Genomic DNA, 18557 nt, shown 5'->3' with positions numbered 1-18557 from the left:
ATTAAAGCCATTTACGTATTGTGTTGCAAAGATAATCACTGAAATAAGCATGCTAAGAAGCTAGCTCTGTCTCTCCTGTCTAGAAATACCACTTGTTCTAAGAGCCGATAATAAGTCACGAGCCAGGTTTACATCCAAATCTATAATATTTTTGACCACATTTTGATTTAATTGTCAAACGAAAATGTGGGAAAATGCTTGTTTCCATCTATTACAGATATGCGATTAAAAGCGTTTTGTGGTTACAGGTAGAGAGATTAAGAGAACAAGTATTGTGTCTTCCGCAGAGCAGAAGCTTTGTTGGATGTTTACATGCTTCCTCTCTGTAACCCCAAATAAACTACACATCTGGTTACATTGCATGTTTTCGCTTTTAGATTTTATGAATACACCAACGTTTACACCTCATTCAAGTGTTAATGTTCTTTTTGAGATAAACACAGATGTTTTTAGAATATTTTCTTTTCTGCGGCAATTGTAAAATATGCATAACAAGGGGTGGATAGATGAACATGCCCAGTCTACCCTTAGTGTTTTATTGCAAATATGGTCTTGGTCTTAAACTAAGCTAATCACGGTTTAACGTACATTTTAGTTTAACGCCTGTCTATTTGAAGTGGAATAATGGGATCTTTGCTCAACACTCTCCTCCTTATGTTCTGTCCCACGCTCTCTGTTTTTGTAACTCAATCTTCAGCCTGTGTATACATTTGCATGACATTTCCATGCCCATGAAAGACATAGGAACAAACAGTGGTTTTTGGCCCCTCTGTGTGCACAGAGATGACTTTGCATAGCATTGATGCGCATTATGTGTCTACAGGCAGTTAGAGATGTTGTGTGGGCCGGGGCCAACTCACAATGGAAATACAAACTACCAGTGAACAATTACTTTGCAATAGAAAACATATGAGGAGTGTGGCATAGTGGATAGAGCCTTGGTGTTCGGATCAGGGGGTCACAGGTTCAAACCCCGCTGCAGTCAGCATGTCGTTGTGTCCCTGAGACACTTCACCCCAAATTGCTCCTGTGTGGATTGTCCACAATATTGAGTATGTAAGTCGCTTTGGATAAAAGTGTCTAACAAGTAACATGTAATATGACTTGACAAGAGTCTTCAGTATTTCAATTCTAAACATAGAACAACTGACAGAACTGAAGAATAAGATTTTGAGTCATGAGTCTGGCAACGAGTTTATTATAGCAACATTTGTTCAGAGGAAGGACAATGAATAAAACAAAAACAAAACAGGCTTCTTGATTTCTAGAGACCAACCCAAAGTCATATGTTGTTCCTTTCACATCTGGCTAATACTCCTTGGAAGTAAAACATATTTGACAGTCGCTTTGATAAGTGTTGTGATGTGTGTGCTGCACAATATATTGTTCTTTATTGTTGTAGTTATATTAACTTGGTCAATCAGGGCCAATGTAGGGAAAGAATATAAATTACATGGAAAAGCAAGGTTATATTCTAAAATAAATTATGTTTACATGAATAATCTTTAAAGATTAAAGCTGGGGATGGTTGGCAACATATTTTTTATGTAATTTGTCAACATTTGTAACCTTTATATGGTCATTCAAGTGGTCTTCGAGAAAGTAAGGATTATCCGACAGTCTAAGTAAAAATGTTCTGCACTGGTAACAAAAGTTTAAACATCAAAGTAACACAAAAAAGGGGGCCTTATCTGGTGGAAGCACAACATTACATTACATTACATGACATTGCATTTAGCTGACGCTTTTATCCAAAGCGACTTACAATAAGTGCGTTCGACCAACAAAATACAAACTTGAAGAAAACAGAATCATATAAGTACATCAGGCTTCATAGAGCAAAAACATTTCAAGTGCTACTCAACTGGCTTTAGATAAGCCAGTCCTTTATTAGTAATGATAATTACCAACAAAAAGGCAGAAGGACTGTAATCTCTAATTCTGACAGAAATACAGCCCGCACTAACGTGTATGTGTGGCATTTCCTGTTTACTGGTGTTAACTGTGGTTTCATGAGGTTTTCCAATACATGTGTGACTTAAATCTCAGGGGATTTCAGAGTTTCTGGCACAATCTTATAGAATACTCATGTTTGCGTTTTCGTAAATGTATAATTGTTGGTGGGGAAATGTGCCCCTTTAATCTCAGAGATAATGTCTTTCTTACATTTATGCATTACTATTCATGTTTCTTTTAAATTGAAAAAACATCTAAAAACGGACCTCAATTGGCTTTTAATTTAACAACATAAAGTTACAATGTTTTTTAATTTTTTAAATCAAATAAGCAATTTGTATTTTAGCAGTACACAGTAAGCAGCAGAACAGTATTCAACATTATCACTTATCAGGTGTCAGGTGTGTTGTTTTGCAGCCTTTGTAATTACAGGGTGGGAAGCAGAACCAGAGAGAGTGACCATGCAGTGGAGAGTCCCGTACTATTGTGTGTGTGTGTGTGTGTGTGTGTGTGTGTGTGTGTGTGTGTGTGTGTGTGTGTGTGTGTGTGTGTGTGTGTGTGTGTGTGTGTGTGTGTGTGTGTGTGTGTGTGTGTGTGTGTGTGTGTGTGTGTGTGTGTGTGTGTGTGTGTGTGTGTGTGTGTGTGTGTGTGTGTGTGTGTGTGTGTGTGTGTCAGAAGGCCAGTCACATGCTTTATCTCCACCAGCTCTCACACCTGACACACACATACACTTATTACAGCTACACCTTCCTCTTTCTGTCTCTTTCCTTCCCTTTCTCTCTTTTGCTAGTAATTGTCAATTCCTCTTTATAATAATTGCTCTATAATTTTTCCTCAAAAGAAAGTTACCCTCACCACATTGGAGGATTTCATCCCTGTCACACGGCCCTAGCATGATTAATAATAATACGCCTCATATGCATTTGTTACATATTATAATTAAAATAATAATTAGAATACTACCAACAAATATATAATAATAATAAAAAAAAATAATAATAATAGTGGTAAATGATTTAATATTATTTATTATTAGTTAATATTATGATTATTATTATTATTATTATTATTATTATATGTATCCAATTCATATGAGACTCAATTTGTGTTCATCGGAGCCAAATTATTGTGCCACAAGCATTGTAAAAATAGATCTATTTTTATTTTATTTATGTTTGCTCACAAATTATTGTATGTGCGATGTTTAAAATAGAAACAATGGCACTATATGTATTTTTTTTTACATTATATTGATAATTTGTCAATGTCGTGCAGCCCTACCAGAAAGAGTTGTTTCTTATATGGTAATGCTATTACAATACTTGAGTTATGTTTTGTTTGCGAGGAATCTAAAAACATCATTTTTATGCTTCTTGATAATCTACCCATCTTTGCTTCTCTGTTGATGTTGAGTGGTCATTTCATCTCACCTTCATGTCCTACATTTTTTATAACTGCAGGAAATGAAAACATGGCCTTGTTGTTGGAGTTGTATTCAGTGGAGGGATTATGTCTTTGGTGTTGGCTGTGAAAGAGAAGCTGTGAGTTAATGTGTTTGTCAGTGTGCCGTGGAGATGGAACATGTGATATGAAGTACAGTGCCATATTGTCCTGGCAGCCATCCTGATGCTGTTTTTTCTTTTGTTTCTGGTCATTTATTACCTTTTTCTTTTTTTTAAATGATTGAATGCCTTTCTGGAGACAAGAGAAGAGGATGGTGATATTATTGATCTGATAAGACACATGGAAGGATAGTGAGGAAGAAAGAAAGACAAATTAGGGAGCCTGAGTTGCCTGTGTTGGCTGCTGACTCAGACAGCTGCTATTGTGTGAATAACACACACATACACACAGATTCTTATTCTAAATGTGCAAACACACTCGCGCACACACACACACACACACACACACACACACACACACACACACACACACATATAGACATAATGGTGGAGGTAATACATCGTGCTGTTGTTTATTTGAATGTGTTTATCAGTGTGTGACTGTGTGCACTTGCATGTGTGTGTGGGAGAGACAGACTGCCACAACTCACGAGGCTGAAAACACAGTAGCCCATTGTGTTCGCACACCTCGTGGGCATTGCTGTGTGTGTATTTGTGTGTGTGTGTGTGTGTGTGTGTGTGTGTGTGTGTGTGTGTGTGTGTGTGTGTGTGTGTGTGTGTGTGTGTGTGTGTGTGTGTGTGTGTGTGTGTGTGTGTGTGTGTGTGTGTGTGTGTGTGTGTGTGTGTGTGTGTGTGTGTGTGTGTGTGTGTGTGTGTGGTGTGTAGGGTGTGTGTGCATCATAAAGTGTGTTGGTAGTCAGTGTGTGACGCAGATGTAGCGGGATGTGTTGGCATACTGTGTCTCATTCAGCCTGATGCCAACCATCTAGTCAGCACAATTGCCCACTGCCACTGCCACACACACACACACACACACACACACACACACACACACACACACACACACACACACACACACACACACACACACACACACACACACACACAGATACACAGTAGGAAGTACTTACAGTAACTTGGAGAAGTCTAGATCAAAAGGAATAGGTTGGTGTACGGCCTAAGTTCACATCTTTGCCCAGCAGAGGTTTTGGTTTAAAGTGGTTGCAATACAAAATTGGGCCTTGTCCAGAATATCTTCCAAGAAAAGCCTATTTCAGAGTCATGACAGATTGTTCTATGCTGTGTTCGATGATGAAGGCCATTGAAAAGTGTGCCTGATCCTTGTTAGCAGGTAGACAATGCCCACCCAAATATAAAGGCATTCAACTGCAGTGTGCACACAGAAATTGAAATGTTCAAACAGAAGTCGCAAGAGGATGGAGAAGTGAATGCCAAACAAGATTCATATGACATAGTGTCAGTAGTGCATGGACATAGGCAGGGGCGTCGCCTGGACCTGAAAACATTCGGGGCTTAGCCCACAGTGGCGGCGGCCGCGCTACAGTGGAATTTTCTACTACAACACTCCCCACACGCATACACAGTACACCCGCGACTGTTACAATGAAGGCTCGATAATCAGCTCATGGCATATAGGCAGGGGTAAAGTGCTATTTTTTATGAGTGGGGGGCGGACCTCACCTCCTCTAGGGGGGTCCGGGGGGATGCTCCCCCGGGAAGATTTGTTTTAAATATTGAAGTTAAAAGCATCAATCTGGTGCACCTTATTGTGTTTTTAGAGTATGCACATGCACAGAGAGAACACACCAGAATCCTTGGATCCTAATCATGGATTTGAATGGATTTAAAGTACAAAAATAACAGCTACTCAAATGAGGAAGGAAATTAATTTGGCACATTTGTTAGAGCTCATGGAAACACATGATGCATTCTAGTGAGCAACACTGAAACTAAAGAAGAACACAGGGCAACAAATGTGAAATTTACATTTACAATTATCAGAAGAAAGTTTAACCGTTCATTATAACATTGTATAGGATTATCAAATGTTTTTATGTTCACATTTATCTGCAAAAGGTTAGAATTGTAATCTGTATTTTAGACAAAGCTAACATGATACATTAACAGTGCAGTTTATATTATTGTCCAGATGTTCTTAACTTTAATTTAGAAATCTTCTCAATATAATTACTACAGGTAAATACAAATCAGTAGAACAACACACGTTTTCCCACATGGTCTCTGACACCTAGAGCTTTACAAAACTCGCTCTTGGTTTTAAACAGTATAATATCCACTGCATTTCATTCTCTATCTTTCTTATTCACAGTGTGCTGCAGTGTGTGAGAGTTATTCTGTCTTCGTGTGAGTGTGTGTTGGTAAATGGATGTGGGGGTTTGACATGGTTCTCTCTCAGAGGAAGTCTGTGGTTGGGCCGTTTCTACACACACACACGCGCGCACACACACACACACACACACACACACACACACACACACACACACATACACACTTTGCCTGTCAAGCCAAATGGAGTTTCCTTTAAAAGCAACATGCAGCCCCACAGATGTAGAAGCCATCTTTCCCTCACACATCTCTCTCTGTCACACACACACACACACACACACACACACACACACACACACACACACACACACATTCACTCACTCGAATAAACACAAAAAAAACCTAGTCTCTTGGAGTGCGGTCTCCCCTGGAACCCCGGTGCAGTGTGGGTAGCTGCAGTAAAAGAAGTCCCTATGCAAGGCTGTCCAAAAATAGCTTGAATAAAAATGTAGGAACATGAAGTTTGCCTAGTGTTACACAGAAAAATCCATTTAACTGGGTGTATCCCCTTTTTGAAGGTAGTGTTTCATTTTTAAATGAATTCCTAAATATTTATTTACTCAGTTAAAAATACCACCTATAACTTTCTACCCTGGGAAAAATAGTCTGAGTGTGTTTCCTTGCCTCTCACTGTGTGTTGTCTCTTCCCCATGGAAATCAGTGTATCGTGGGAAAGAGGAAGAAAAAGTAAGGAATTTAAGACAGCAACTGTATCACACTTATGCAAGGTTTGAATAATATTTTAGGTTGAGAGACACGTTTATACAGCTCTTTTTGAAAGGCTAATCAAACATTGCTTCGGTAAATCTGTTTCCTTTTTTTGCTCACAAACATAAGCGTCGTTTTGATGATGCTTATGTTTCTGGCAACTCGTCTTTTAGCTCTGCTTTGGTCTCAGACAACTTTTGGCAGATAAATGTCTAGCTTGTAAGCTGCTAAATGCTCATTACTAATGATTACTTAAAGGGGACGTATCATGCTATATTTGAACAATATATTATAGAGCCATACCTATATAGATCCTGCATTTTAGCCATGCTCTTTCCAGCGCTGTTTTTGCAGGGACTGATTCTGTGAGCTGCAGCTGACCACGCCCCCCTGCAGGAGAAGGGAGCGTGCTTTGAGATCAGCTGCTGGGCTGTCAGAAGAGGGGGAGAAAAAGAGATCTCCATCCTCCGTGTTTTATTCTTATAGAAGTAAGAAAATAAGTAATGGGGCAGAAACCCAGCAGAAGTCTGATGCTTCAATTAATTTTAAACAGACAGTTCAACAGAAGGATACCCAAAAAAATGTAATTTTATCATTTAAATTCTGAATTGTTCTCTCTTAGTAAGATCCCATTTTCAATAAAATGGTGGTCTTACCTTGACTTGAAGATGAAGTCCATTTGCCTATCCTTCTGGACAAAAATGTCTATTACTTTGTTGTAAAAGTCCTCCTTATCTTCTTCTAGTTTCAAAAGTCTATCATAAATCTAAATGATGGATTTATGATTTGAAAATGATAAAAGTCGGGTAGACATGTGGATATTATCCGGCTGAACAAAACGTACATTTATCTAACAGCTACGTTTCCCACAGATCTTATTTTGAGCTATTTTCTAAAATCCTATGGAGAAATCTCATTGCTTTTTTGTGGAGGGAAGCCATGCGCAGCTTACTTCCTGGTTTTAGGACGCGTCTCTCTCCTCCTCTTCAGACACCACACTTTTCGCGGCACACGTACTTACAGCCAATCAGCTCTGAATTATGTGAGATTACGTATGGTGGGGTGGCAGCTCAATGCCCCTATGGTCATTATTTTTTGCCACACACATTAAATAGGAAAATACTCTGAGCATGCACAGTGTAGTTTTTACAGTCACCGTTCACTTAGACAGTGAGAGGGAGGGGCAGGATCGGGTCACATGGCTCTAAACAGCTCAATAGGCACACACTGTGAGAGGGGTCTGTCTGCAGACCTCCACTCTCAGGACAATTCCGGTGCAGACCTCCACTCTCAGGACACCTCCACTGTCAGTACAGGAAGTGCACGCTAAGAATTCCAAAATAAAATCACCACTATCAGTACAGTGCCACTTTCCAAACAGGAAATGCACGCAAATACAAAATAAAATCGGATCGTGACACTTATTATATACATATGTATATATCTATATATATATATAGATATATACGGACACCTTGTATTGTAGTTACTATCAGTACAGGAAATACACGCTAATACAACATAAAATAGCACTGACACTTATTATCTATATAGATATATCTATATAGATATATATATTTATTTATATAAATACGACATCTTGTATTTTTGTTACACCCGCTAGATAACAGTGGAAGGTTCGAGAAACAACCATGTTTGCCGGGTGCACCGCGGCGGAGGTGGGGAGGTTCCAGCTGGGAAACTCCACCCCGCTGCGGGACCCGTGGGACCCCTGGACGGTGCGTCTTGGTCACGCTTCATATCGGTCGGCGCGGAGGCCCTCCGACAGTGGGTCGCGTTTGCCATTCGATCAGTGAGAGGAGAGGAGAAAAATGCAACAAAAATTGTCAAAATCCGTTAATATATGGATGAGTGTGGGGCTGGACACAGGCCGTGGGGGGACACCCGAGACCGGGCAATGTCCCCGGTAGAAACCGGGTGAAATAGCCAAAAAAATAATAAAACCGGGGAAAAGTGAAAAAAAGTGTCCGAAAATAGGCACTCGTGAGGAGGGCAGAGTCCCCTGTCAACTCCCGTTACATTCCTCCATGGTGTCATTTGAGCGAAAACCAGGCTTTTACGAGAACCAGGCTGGGGGGGTCAAAAGGGCTTGACCAAGGCCGACCTAAAGTGCGCGGTGGGTGGACTCATCACCTCCGTGATGAGTCTCCATTGTGATTTGAAAACTTCCATCAAACGAGTCCTTCGGTGGGCGGGGAAAAAACGCATCAGAATCGTCACTTCCTGTACTGACATTGGAGGTGTCCTGAGAGTGGAGGTCTGCACCGGAACTGTCCTGAGAGTGGAGGTCTGCAGGCAGGCTCCCATGCACACTGTAGACACTAATTAGAAGAACACATACTAAAACAGCAATGTACAGACGAATCAGATGATTAAACATGATCTTAACATATATTTTATATTTTTTTTTAATTAATTTTTTGCATTTTGTTGTTATCATTATTTTTAATACTTTCTGCTGACACTAGGTGGGGCTGTGCCCCTAATGACCAGTCGCCACTGCATATAACTATTTTTTAAATCAATAAAATCATTTTCTAAATCCATAAAAGCATTTCAATTAATATTGGGCGTCATATCGTTACTTTGTTGAGAATGTGGCCATGTAATATGCGGGATAATGTGCAGCGACTTGGTCATTATGGAGAAAATAACACCTTCAAGCCGATCTAGATCCCTCCGCTTTACATATGATTATAAAGAGTCATTATTTATTTGTTTTAAAGCAGGAGGCGCAAACGCTTACCTCGGGGAGGGAGAAAAAGAGCCACAGCAGAGAATAAACAGAAGGGCAACCATGGAAACCATGCGCGGGAAGTCTTCTTCGCTGCTTTTGTGGCAGACTACAGCGCCACTTACAGGCCTGGCATATGTACTACAGTGTCTCCAGCGTTTTCGAGCGGCAATGGCCGGCCGTGGCCCAACCTCTCATTCCCCTGATAGGTGGAGAATTGACCACTAAGCGGAGCACCCCTTTTGTGACGTAGAAAATAATTAAAATCTGGATCAGTCTGTATCAGATCCGTTACAGCCCCTTTTTTTAGAGATTTGGGTATAGAGGAAAAGAGAGAGGGTTGTATTTTCTGACACTTGGTGAGTTCCCTGACACACCGGGGACACATATTCATGTATAAAAGATGAACAAGAGTGCATTTTGCATGATAGGTCCCCTTTAAATAGCTAGTTAAAGGTTGGGTCGGTAAGTTTGAGAAACCGGCTCGAGATAAACTTTTTGTTATATTCCATGGAATGCAATTAAAATCCCGATAGCAATGAATATCTTAAGTGCTTTGACAAAAAATCCATACAAAAATGTCATCTGTGGAAGCCGTAATCCAATCGTCTGAGCTGGCCCGGCTAAAATAACTGGATGGCCTACCTGCCTGTCAGCCTTCCATCTGTGCACAAACTTATCTTGTGCCCTCATTGGTCATGTGCACGTTCGTGTGTGTTGGAGGAGGGGCTCTGTAAGGAAGTGGCAGATTTTTTCCGGCTGTGTATTTTCAAATTATAGCGCACTCGAGCTGGTTTCTCCAAAATTACCCACCCCACCTTTAACTAACTCTGTGTTGTGACTTTATTTTTCATTAGAATTGTTTCTATTAGTTTAGAGTAATCTACACTGCTGCAGCTCAAATGTACCAAGATAAATGGTTCTGTGATCATATGTATACATTTCCTCGTCTCATGAACATACACAGATTCGGCCATACTTACATATGTTCTCGTTACATTGCTGCCCTTCTAGAATTGAGCCATGTTATATTATCAGGAGTGGAGAAAGAGACCAAGTCTGTGCCTCCTCTGTCTGTCTGACACTGTTGATGGGCTAACTGTGCTATACATGATTAACAGAAAAGGATTAAAATGGGTAACACTTTTTATCACTGCTCATTGTCCAACTGTTCTGCTCTCCCTCTCACAGACAGGCAAAACATAAACTCACACGGTCTGACAAAACCGAGGAAATGATCTGTTGAGAGCCTGCTGAAATGTTGTTTTGCACTTTGTTTGGATATATCAGGTTGAACTGAAGTCACATGAACATCAACACAGCATCACATTTATTTCCAGGAAACAAATTAAGTTCTCATTCATAACACTCCGTTCGATGTCTCACTATGGGATGCGCCTCATTGCGGAGCAAACAGAAGCATCAATCTCATTACGCCAATCCTGATTGGCTGGTGATCTTGACGTCAGCGTCAGGGGAAATCACCCCCTATAAGTAGCTTGCGCCACGACGCATGCGTCATTCAAACACCTCTTCTCGCTTCAGAGCACATCTCTACAGTAGCCGGACAAGCTTCACTGTCCACAGACTGAACCCAAATACCCATTTCGGTCGACGGGCGCTTAAAAGGATTTAAGGAGCATACTGCCACACCAGTCAGTATTCTCCGGGAATAAAAGACCCACACTGTCCTTTTCTCCGGATTAAGGACAAGGTGGTTTTATCTTTTCTCCCGTCCCACCTGTCGAGAGCGGGCCCTCTCCACGCCACGAGGCGACTCCTCACACCAGAGGAGTCAGGGACTCGGTGGCTCGACTCTGCGGCTGCGGGTTGAAGATATCGGGCACAGACACACACCAGGTCTGTTCGTCCTGCCTCAGGCTGGAACACGCCCGAGACGCTATCGACAACCCCGGCTCATGCGGACATTGCGTCCGCTTCACTGTTAAGAGCCTCCGCCGAAGGTTAGCTCGACAAGCTAGCCTGTCGGAACAGGACCCCCCCCATGTCCACGGACCCGCCGACCGGCAGTCAGGACACGGGGGCGTCCGCCACAGAGACTGAGCCCCTCTCCGTGTCGGTCTGGGGCTCACTATCTGCTATGGCTATAGAACCGGAATCCCGCGCCCTGGCAGGCCGGGACCCGGTGACGGCAAGACACGCGGGTTTCCCGCGCTCCACCAAGCTGGGGCTCCCGGTTAGACCTCACCATGGATGTCCTCGGGCCTGACTACGAGGAGGACGAAGAGGAGGACGAAGAGGAGGACGCCGTGGCGTTCCTCCTGTCCGAATCGGATGAACAGGAAGAGGATACCTTCATGTCACCGGCTCAGGCTGCAAAGCCTGAGGCAAGTGCTGCTCTCCTGGGCGATAGCACACCAGCTTCGCCCGGTCTGAGCATGGACCTGCAGGCCGTGTGTAAACGCGCTGCGGTCAGACTCAACGTCCCGTGGCCCGAAATGGCCAAGGAGACCTCCGGGTCCCGCTACGAGGGAAAACATCTTCCCCAAGCAGCGGGGAAAAAGAGACAACTCCTCCCGGTCTTCCCGGAGATGTTGGATGAGGTGTCGGTCTCGTGGAGAGATCGGCCCTTCAGCAACAAGGTCCCAATCCAGGGTGCCTCCTCCTTAGACTGTGACGGAATGGAGAAGCTCGGCCTGCTCTGCATGCCGCCCATGGAACCCCAGGCTGCCAGCAAAGTCGGACCGTTTTCAGTCAGCAATGACTGAAAAGGCCTACAAAGCGGCAGCGTTGTCCGCCAGGGCCCTGAACGTGTCCTCGCTGTTAACCGCCTACCAAGCGGAGCTCTGCGAGGACCTGTCGGGTAACCCGGGGGCAGCCACTCTGGACGAGATGGCAACGGTCACGGACATTTGTCTCTGTGTCCAACGCTGCGCCGTCCAGGCCATGGGCAAAGCGATTGGGATCATGGTGGTGCAGGAAAGAGCGAGATGGCTCAACCTCACCACTCTCCCAGACCGGGAAAAGGAAGATGTGCTGGATATGCCCATCGTTCCCGAGGGAATCTTCGGCTCTGCTCTCGCCTCCATGCAAAGGAGGTGTGAGACGAAGAAGAGGGAGGACGAGGCACTCCACCTCTAACTCCCTCGTAGGGTCTAGCCGCTGCTCTCGCAGCAGCAGTCCTCTGCCCAAGCTGCCTCGAACTCTGCTCGGTTTAGAACACCGAAGACGCAGAGGCCGCAGCCCACCCTGAGTCCCCAGCCCAGGATGGAGACAAGGGCAGGCTGGCCTAGAAACTCTCCGGTTCCGGCTGCAGCTCAGGCTCAGCTAACCCAGAATTTCGGCCAGCAGTCGAGGAAGAAGAAGCGAGCGGTGTGACAGCCCCTCCTTCTCCCCTCCGTGAATGTGTTCCCGCCACCTCGAGAGATGCCTAAACACCATCCTCAAGTCCGCACAAACACATGTCACACATTGGTTGATCATTCTGTCATAAAACATTTGCCGCTGACGCATCCAGGCTTCAGGCCGAGGGCGCAGCTCAAAAAAATGATGAATAGAAAATCAATAAAGCCAATAAACAGCCCGCCAATTGTTCCCCCTTGAGAGCAGCTACGGCATCTCTCAAAAAAAGGCGGATTGTTGACGGGTCTGTGAAGGCACCACCGCCAAGCGCATGCGCAATGCCGGCTGGGGCTGTGAAGGCACCACCGCCACGTGCATGCGCAGTGTCGGTGGGTATTGTTGATAAGGGAAACCACTGTGTTCAGACACTAGAGGGCCCCATAACACAACAAATAGAGACTCAGAGGGGAGGAGATGTGACAGCCTCACTGGCTTTAAGGAGCACGCAGTGGGAGATGCTCACATCATCCGCTTGGGTTTTCAAGACAGTAACAGGGGGCTACAGACTCCAGTTTGCTGTCACCCCACCTCGCTTCTCGGGCATTCTGCACTCGCAGGCCCGAGGAGAGTCAGCCCTCATTCTGGAGAAAGAGATTCTCTCACTCCTAGAAAAAAGGGCTATATCTATTGTACCCGCCGAGCAGAGTCAGGGCGGCTTCTATTCCAAGTACTTCCTCGTTCCCAAACGGGGAGGGAACGGAATTCGGCCAATACTTGATTTGAGGGCTCTGAACAAATATCTAAAAAGATATAAGTTCAGAATGCTCACTCACACATCTCTGCTGCGGCTCGTGCGACAAGATGACTGGTTTACATCAGTCGACCTGAAAGATGCGTATTTTCACATCCCAGTATATTACCCACACAGGAAATATCTGAGGTTCGCATTTCAGGGGATCTGTTATGAATACAGAGTACTCCCCTTCGGTCTGTCTCTCAGTCCAAGGGTGTTTGTACGGTGTACGGAAGCCGCGAATGCCCCGTTGAGACAACGGGGCATTCGCCTGGCGACCTACCTGGACGACTGGCTGCTTCTCGCACAGTCGGAGCAGGAGGCTGTTACGCAGACAAATGTCCTCGTAAAGCACCTGCTCAACCTGAGTTTTGTAATAAATACAGAGAAGAGCATGTTGTGCCCCGCGCAGACTGTACTCTTCCTGGGTTTACGCCTGAACTCGGTGCCCTTTTCAGCTCGCTTGTCAGCGGAAAGAGTGATGGTTACTGTGAGATGCTTAAGGGCACTGCGCCACTGGCTGCACCCGACTTTTCTAGTACGAGGTGTGCCCATGGGTTCTGTCCTTCCACCCCTGGCTCTGATACCTCCAACTCTGGCCAGAGTGAGAGAGCAACGCCACACACTTATTCTGATAGCTCCACACTGGCCAGCTATGTACTGGCTAGCGGAGATATATCAGCTGCTGTGTGGGCAGCCTTGGCAGCTCCCACTACGCAGGGACATACTGTCCCAAGCGGGGGGGGCGATCTTTCACCCACACACTTGCGCTTGGCTCTATGGGCCTGGCCCGTGAGCGGTACCATGATCGGGGGTGCTTTGTCATAATGACCAAGCCCCCTGTGTCCTGGGCTATCCCTTACAAGGGCAAGTCTATTACTAAGCAACGGCTCTCCCACTGTTGTGTGGAAGCAATTGCTGTGGGGCTCACAGGCACCCTCGGGTTCGCGAGTTTTCTCTTGACTCAGGGTCTGGCGGCATCCTGGGCTCTGTCCACATCCTGGGCTCTGTCCAGGATGTCTCCCTTTCAAGACGTTGGTGCAAGCGGCGAGCTGCTCACTTGTGTCCGCCTTTTAACAGTCTGGGCGTTCTACTCCCAGGTTGACTCAAGCAGTGCTGGGCACCTGGTTGAGTCGGAGTCCTACCTGTTAAAATTCTGATCGGTTGGCGATTTTCGAGATAAGCTCGTCTGGCAATACGGGAGCTACAATATCCCATAGTGAGACATCGAACGGAGTGTTATGAATGAGAACTATAGGTTACTTACGTAACCATAGTGTTAAGAGTAACATGAAGTGAGATGTCTCACCAGACGGCCCTCCTTGCTATGGTGAAGCGAGAAGAGGTGCTTATTTTGAATGACGCATGCGTTGTCCCATAGTGCATCCCATAGTGAGACATCTCACTTCATGTTACTCTGAGGACTGGGGTTACGTAAGTAACCTATAGTTATTACCTATGGTTATTACCAAGGATTAGATACCACAAAGTCGTATTTTAGCTGGCAGTCTGTGAAAAAGTCATAGACGGCAATGGCCATTAAAAATAAAATACACACACACAAATACAAATGACAAAGATGTTTATTAGGCACATGATATTTATTTTTGATCACTTTTTGTGTATTTAGTACAATACAAAAGGCCTATTAGCCCAAAACACTGGACTGACATCCTGCAGCAGCAAGCACAATGACATACATTGTACACATGTATGGTTGCAGTCCCTTATGAAAACACACTTACCTCCATGGGTTGTGCACATGGGCACATATGTACATGCATGTCAAAGTGTGCGTGTCTGTGAGTGATTTAGAAGTCTAACACTCAATTGTACTGTAGTTGGTGGTTTTTCCTTTTTCACAGCACTAATAGCGAGGTTGGGATGGCTTCCATCCCGGGAGCAAAGAGCTTTTTAAGATTCTTCAAAAACAGCTGTCAATTTTGGATTCAAAACTTGCTATTTTAATTTTAACCTGTTATTTTATTGGAAAGGTATTGCTTGCCAAATTAAATCTTATATACTGTAGTTCTGGACAGCGTCAGATCTATGTCTTTTGGTACATTCTAGATTTTTCAAATTCTACATGTCACTTTTTGCCATATTAACACCTTATAAATAACAAAAACTGGACACATTTTAAATCAAAGCAGGTCAGTGCTGCAGTGATGTTGCACAAATAATAAAAAATATATCTGCTTTTTGCATTAATCTCTCTCACTCTCTCTCCATCCAGGTGTATTTAAAGGCTCCCATGATTTTGAACGGGGTGTGTGTGACCTGGAGAGGCTGGATTGACCTACAGAGACTGGATGGGATGGGATACCTGGAACTAGATGAAGAGAGGGCGCAGGTAACACAGCACACACATGCAGACTGATGTATGTCTTTTGGTGTGAATAACCCATTCTAATTCTCAACTCGTCACATACAAACACTTGGTCAGTACTCCTTGGGTTCACATTTTAATATAATGAGTAGCCCTATGTGTCTAACCAGCAGTGGTTATTGTTCTGTATTGAAACAAAAATAACTAGGTTAGGTAAAGGATAAGATTGTGGTTTGGGTAAAAAAAAAAAATAAGTCAAGTAACATCTTTGAAATAACTCCCTCCTAAACAAACTTTATCACTACGTCAGGTTTTCTATGCATCTCATTATAACATTAAAAGGTGCCTTCATAATCGGGATTATGTGTGTGTGTCTGTGTGTGTGTCTGTGTGTGTGTGTGTGTGTGTGTGTGTGTGTGTGTGTGTGTGTGTGTGTGTGTGTGTGTGTGTGTGTGTGTGTGTGTGTGTGTGTGTGTGTGTGTGTGTGTGTGTGTGTGTGTGTGTGTGTGTGTGTGTGTGTGTGTGTGTGTGTGTGTGTGTGTGTGTGTGTGTGTGTGTGTGTGTGTGTGTGTGTGTGTGTGTGTGTGTGTGTGTGTGTGTGCCTGCAGCAAGAGGACGCTTTGGCCCAGGCAGCCTTTGAAGAGGCTCGACGCAGAACCAGAGACTTTGAAGACAGAGACCGATCACACAGAGAGGATCTTGAGGTGAGAGGTCCTGTAATGGCGATGTTTAAAGGGAAATGATGCTTAATCTAAAAAAGAAGCTGACTGCTGCTTGATAGTTTAGCCCCAATCGCGTCTGCTTCTGCTTGACACCTGTCTTAGCCTCGCAAAGCCGGCCTAATCATCAGAAAAATATCTGAGTCTCGTTAACATGCCATGTGAACTATGAGTTTAACCTCTTTACTGTGTTTTACAGATGAACATTATAATGACTTTTCCCCCGTCTGACTCAACCACTTATTTAAGATTAACTTAACTCAGCATCACTGTTGGGTGTGCATCTTGGAGTACACCCAGTGATGATTTATTGTCTCATGCCTGATTACACTTCTGCACCACTGGAGGACATCAAGTACAGTACATGCATTTCAGCTGTTATTAAAAGAATACTTCACCCACAAAATGACCACCACTTACAAATGATCCTTCAATTCTTAAAGAAAACTGTGTTGTTCTCACATGCTTTCTCCCAGTAAACAAAGAATCAAAGAAACTGAGAACATTTTTGATAAACTGAGGTAAATGGGGGCTGGATTTAACAATGACCTGACCTGATGACTGCAGATGTTTTAAATGTATTTTTCTGTTGTTAAACTGCTGTTTTCTTCAATTCATCGAGAACTTTCTCGTTTTCTTTAATTTGCATTCACCGTGTGGAGGCATGCGTTGTAAAAGATAAATGTTTTCTTCAAGAATTCAATATAGCATGAAGTAAGTAATTAATATACAAAGGCCAATTTTGTGAATTAAGAATTTCTTTGTAAAGCAAGAACTGTTAATGCAAATTAAAACACGATTCAAAACGTCCTTCTTTTTGGAGCTCAAATGTATGTAGAAACAGAATTTATTGAATGAGGTCTTTCCACAAGAGAATTGACCAAAGATATTCAAGCAGGTGGCTCATTCATCTGACCATGTGTAGAAACATTGTCTCACATGTTGAAGTCTGAGTGAAGCTGTTATTTCTCTGATACGAGTCCTCCCTTGGGAGACGACCTTAAGCAAAAAGGGAAGTTTCAGATTGTGGGCTGGCTTTGTTAGTCTAGTCCAAGTGTATAAGTCTAGCCTCTAGATTTGCAAAAGGTGTTTTCAGATTTTTTTTTAAATATGACACCTAAATAAATCATCATCTAAACAGCTTGTTAACAGTACATTGTGCACCATGTTCTTTGCAAAACATTTCAAAAATATTAAAGTCACATTAAGAGACTTAGTAAATGATAAATACTCCAGATCAGGCAAAAGTGACTACAATCTGTTCTAAATGTGTCATACTTATGTCTTTGTAAGTCTTTAATTAATTGTAGTTACGATATGGCAGGACACCATTTCATTAAAGACATATAGACGCAGTCCAAGTCAAATTTCCATTTGGGTTTTATTTGCTTAGCACCTGGGGTGGCTTTTGTGTGATGTGTGGTTGTGTGCTTTTACAGTATTATTTTAAAATGTAAACATTCCATTTATAGTTTGAATCATAGGTTAAGTGCATGATCAGTTTGACAATAAATCTAATCTGATTATTGATTTGATTTTACTGAACTATTGAATGACTTATTCAGTTGTTGTGTCATGTGTCCCAAAAGCCTCCGGAGGAAAAGTAGTTGATTCACCCGTGCTGCAGATCACAGAAAAATAACGTCATTTTGAATAACCCAAATTACAGGAATTGTGAAATACCAACCTCACAAATTGTCGTAAGATCTGTTCTTAAATTAAGTTTTGTTAATATAATCATCATGTTCACATTTCTGCTCAGTGTCCTACTCAAACACATTAACAAATATAAACACTAAATCACTGTGATTTTTGTAACCATTCCAAAAGCATTTAACAACTTGAAGAAACTCACTTTCCCAGCAAGGCTTTGGGGATGTCAATGGCATGTGGACGAAGTTACAAATGAACCCCAAATTGTTTATTTTGTAGGACCCTGTGGTTTCTAAAATCTGGGACTGATGACACACAGACAGGCAGCCAGCAGAAAAGAACATGGTCTGTGTCCTTCATTTCTCACCATCTATCACACTGTCATGCACTAAACCACCGTGTGTGTGTGTGTGTGTGTGTGTGTGTGTGTGTGTGTGTGTGTGTGTGTGTGTGTGTGTGTGTGTGTGTGTGTGTGTGTGTGTGTGTGTGTGTGTGTGTGTGTGTGTGTGTGTGTGTGTGTGTGTGTGTGTGTGTGTGTGTGTGTGTGTGTGTGTGTGTGTGTGTGTGTGTG

At 43.3% G+C, this 18557-nt stretch overlaps 1 protein-coding gene across 4 annotated transcripts in view; it reads left to right on the top strand.

The window, feature by feature from the left end:
* The window catches only part of cbfb (core-binding factor subunit beta), a 47936-nt gene that overhangs the window by 15670 nt on the left and 13709 nt on the right, over nt 1-18557 (top strand). For 2 of the 4 annotated variants that reach the window (XM_034084968.2, XM_034084967.2), the window contains exons 4-6: nt 15522-15638; nt 16223-16318; nt 18266-18331. In XM_034084968.2, coding sequence (XP_033940859.1) covers nt 15522-15638; nt 16223-16318; nt 18266-18295 — 243 coding nt within the window. In that variant the 3' untranslated portion in view covers nt 18296-18331. The remainder of the gene's footprint in view (nt 1-15521; nt 15639-16222; nt 16319-18265; nt 18332-18557) is intronic. The other 2 variants (XM_071203462.1, XM_034084966.2) reach the window with 1 other exon arrangement.

Source organism: Pseudochaenichthys georgianus, chromosome 6 (genome assembly GCF_902827115.2).
Source record: "Pseudochaenichthys georgianus chromosome 6, fPseGeo1.2, whole genome shotgun sequence".
NCBI lineage: Eukaryota > Metazoa > Chordata > Actinopteri > Perciformes > Channichthyidae > Pseudochaenichthys > Pseudochaenichthys georgianus.
Note: the sequence above shows the minus strand (reverse complement) of the source record. Positions and strands in the feature narration are given on the sequence as shown.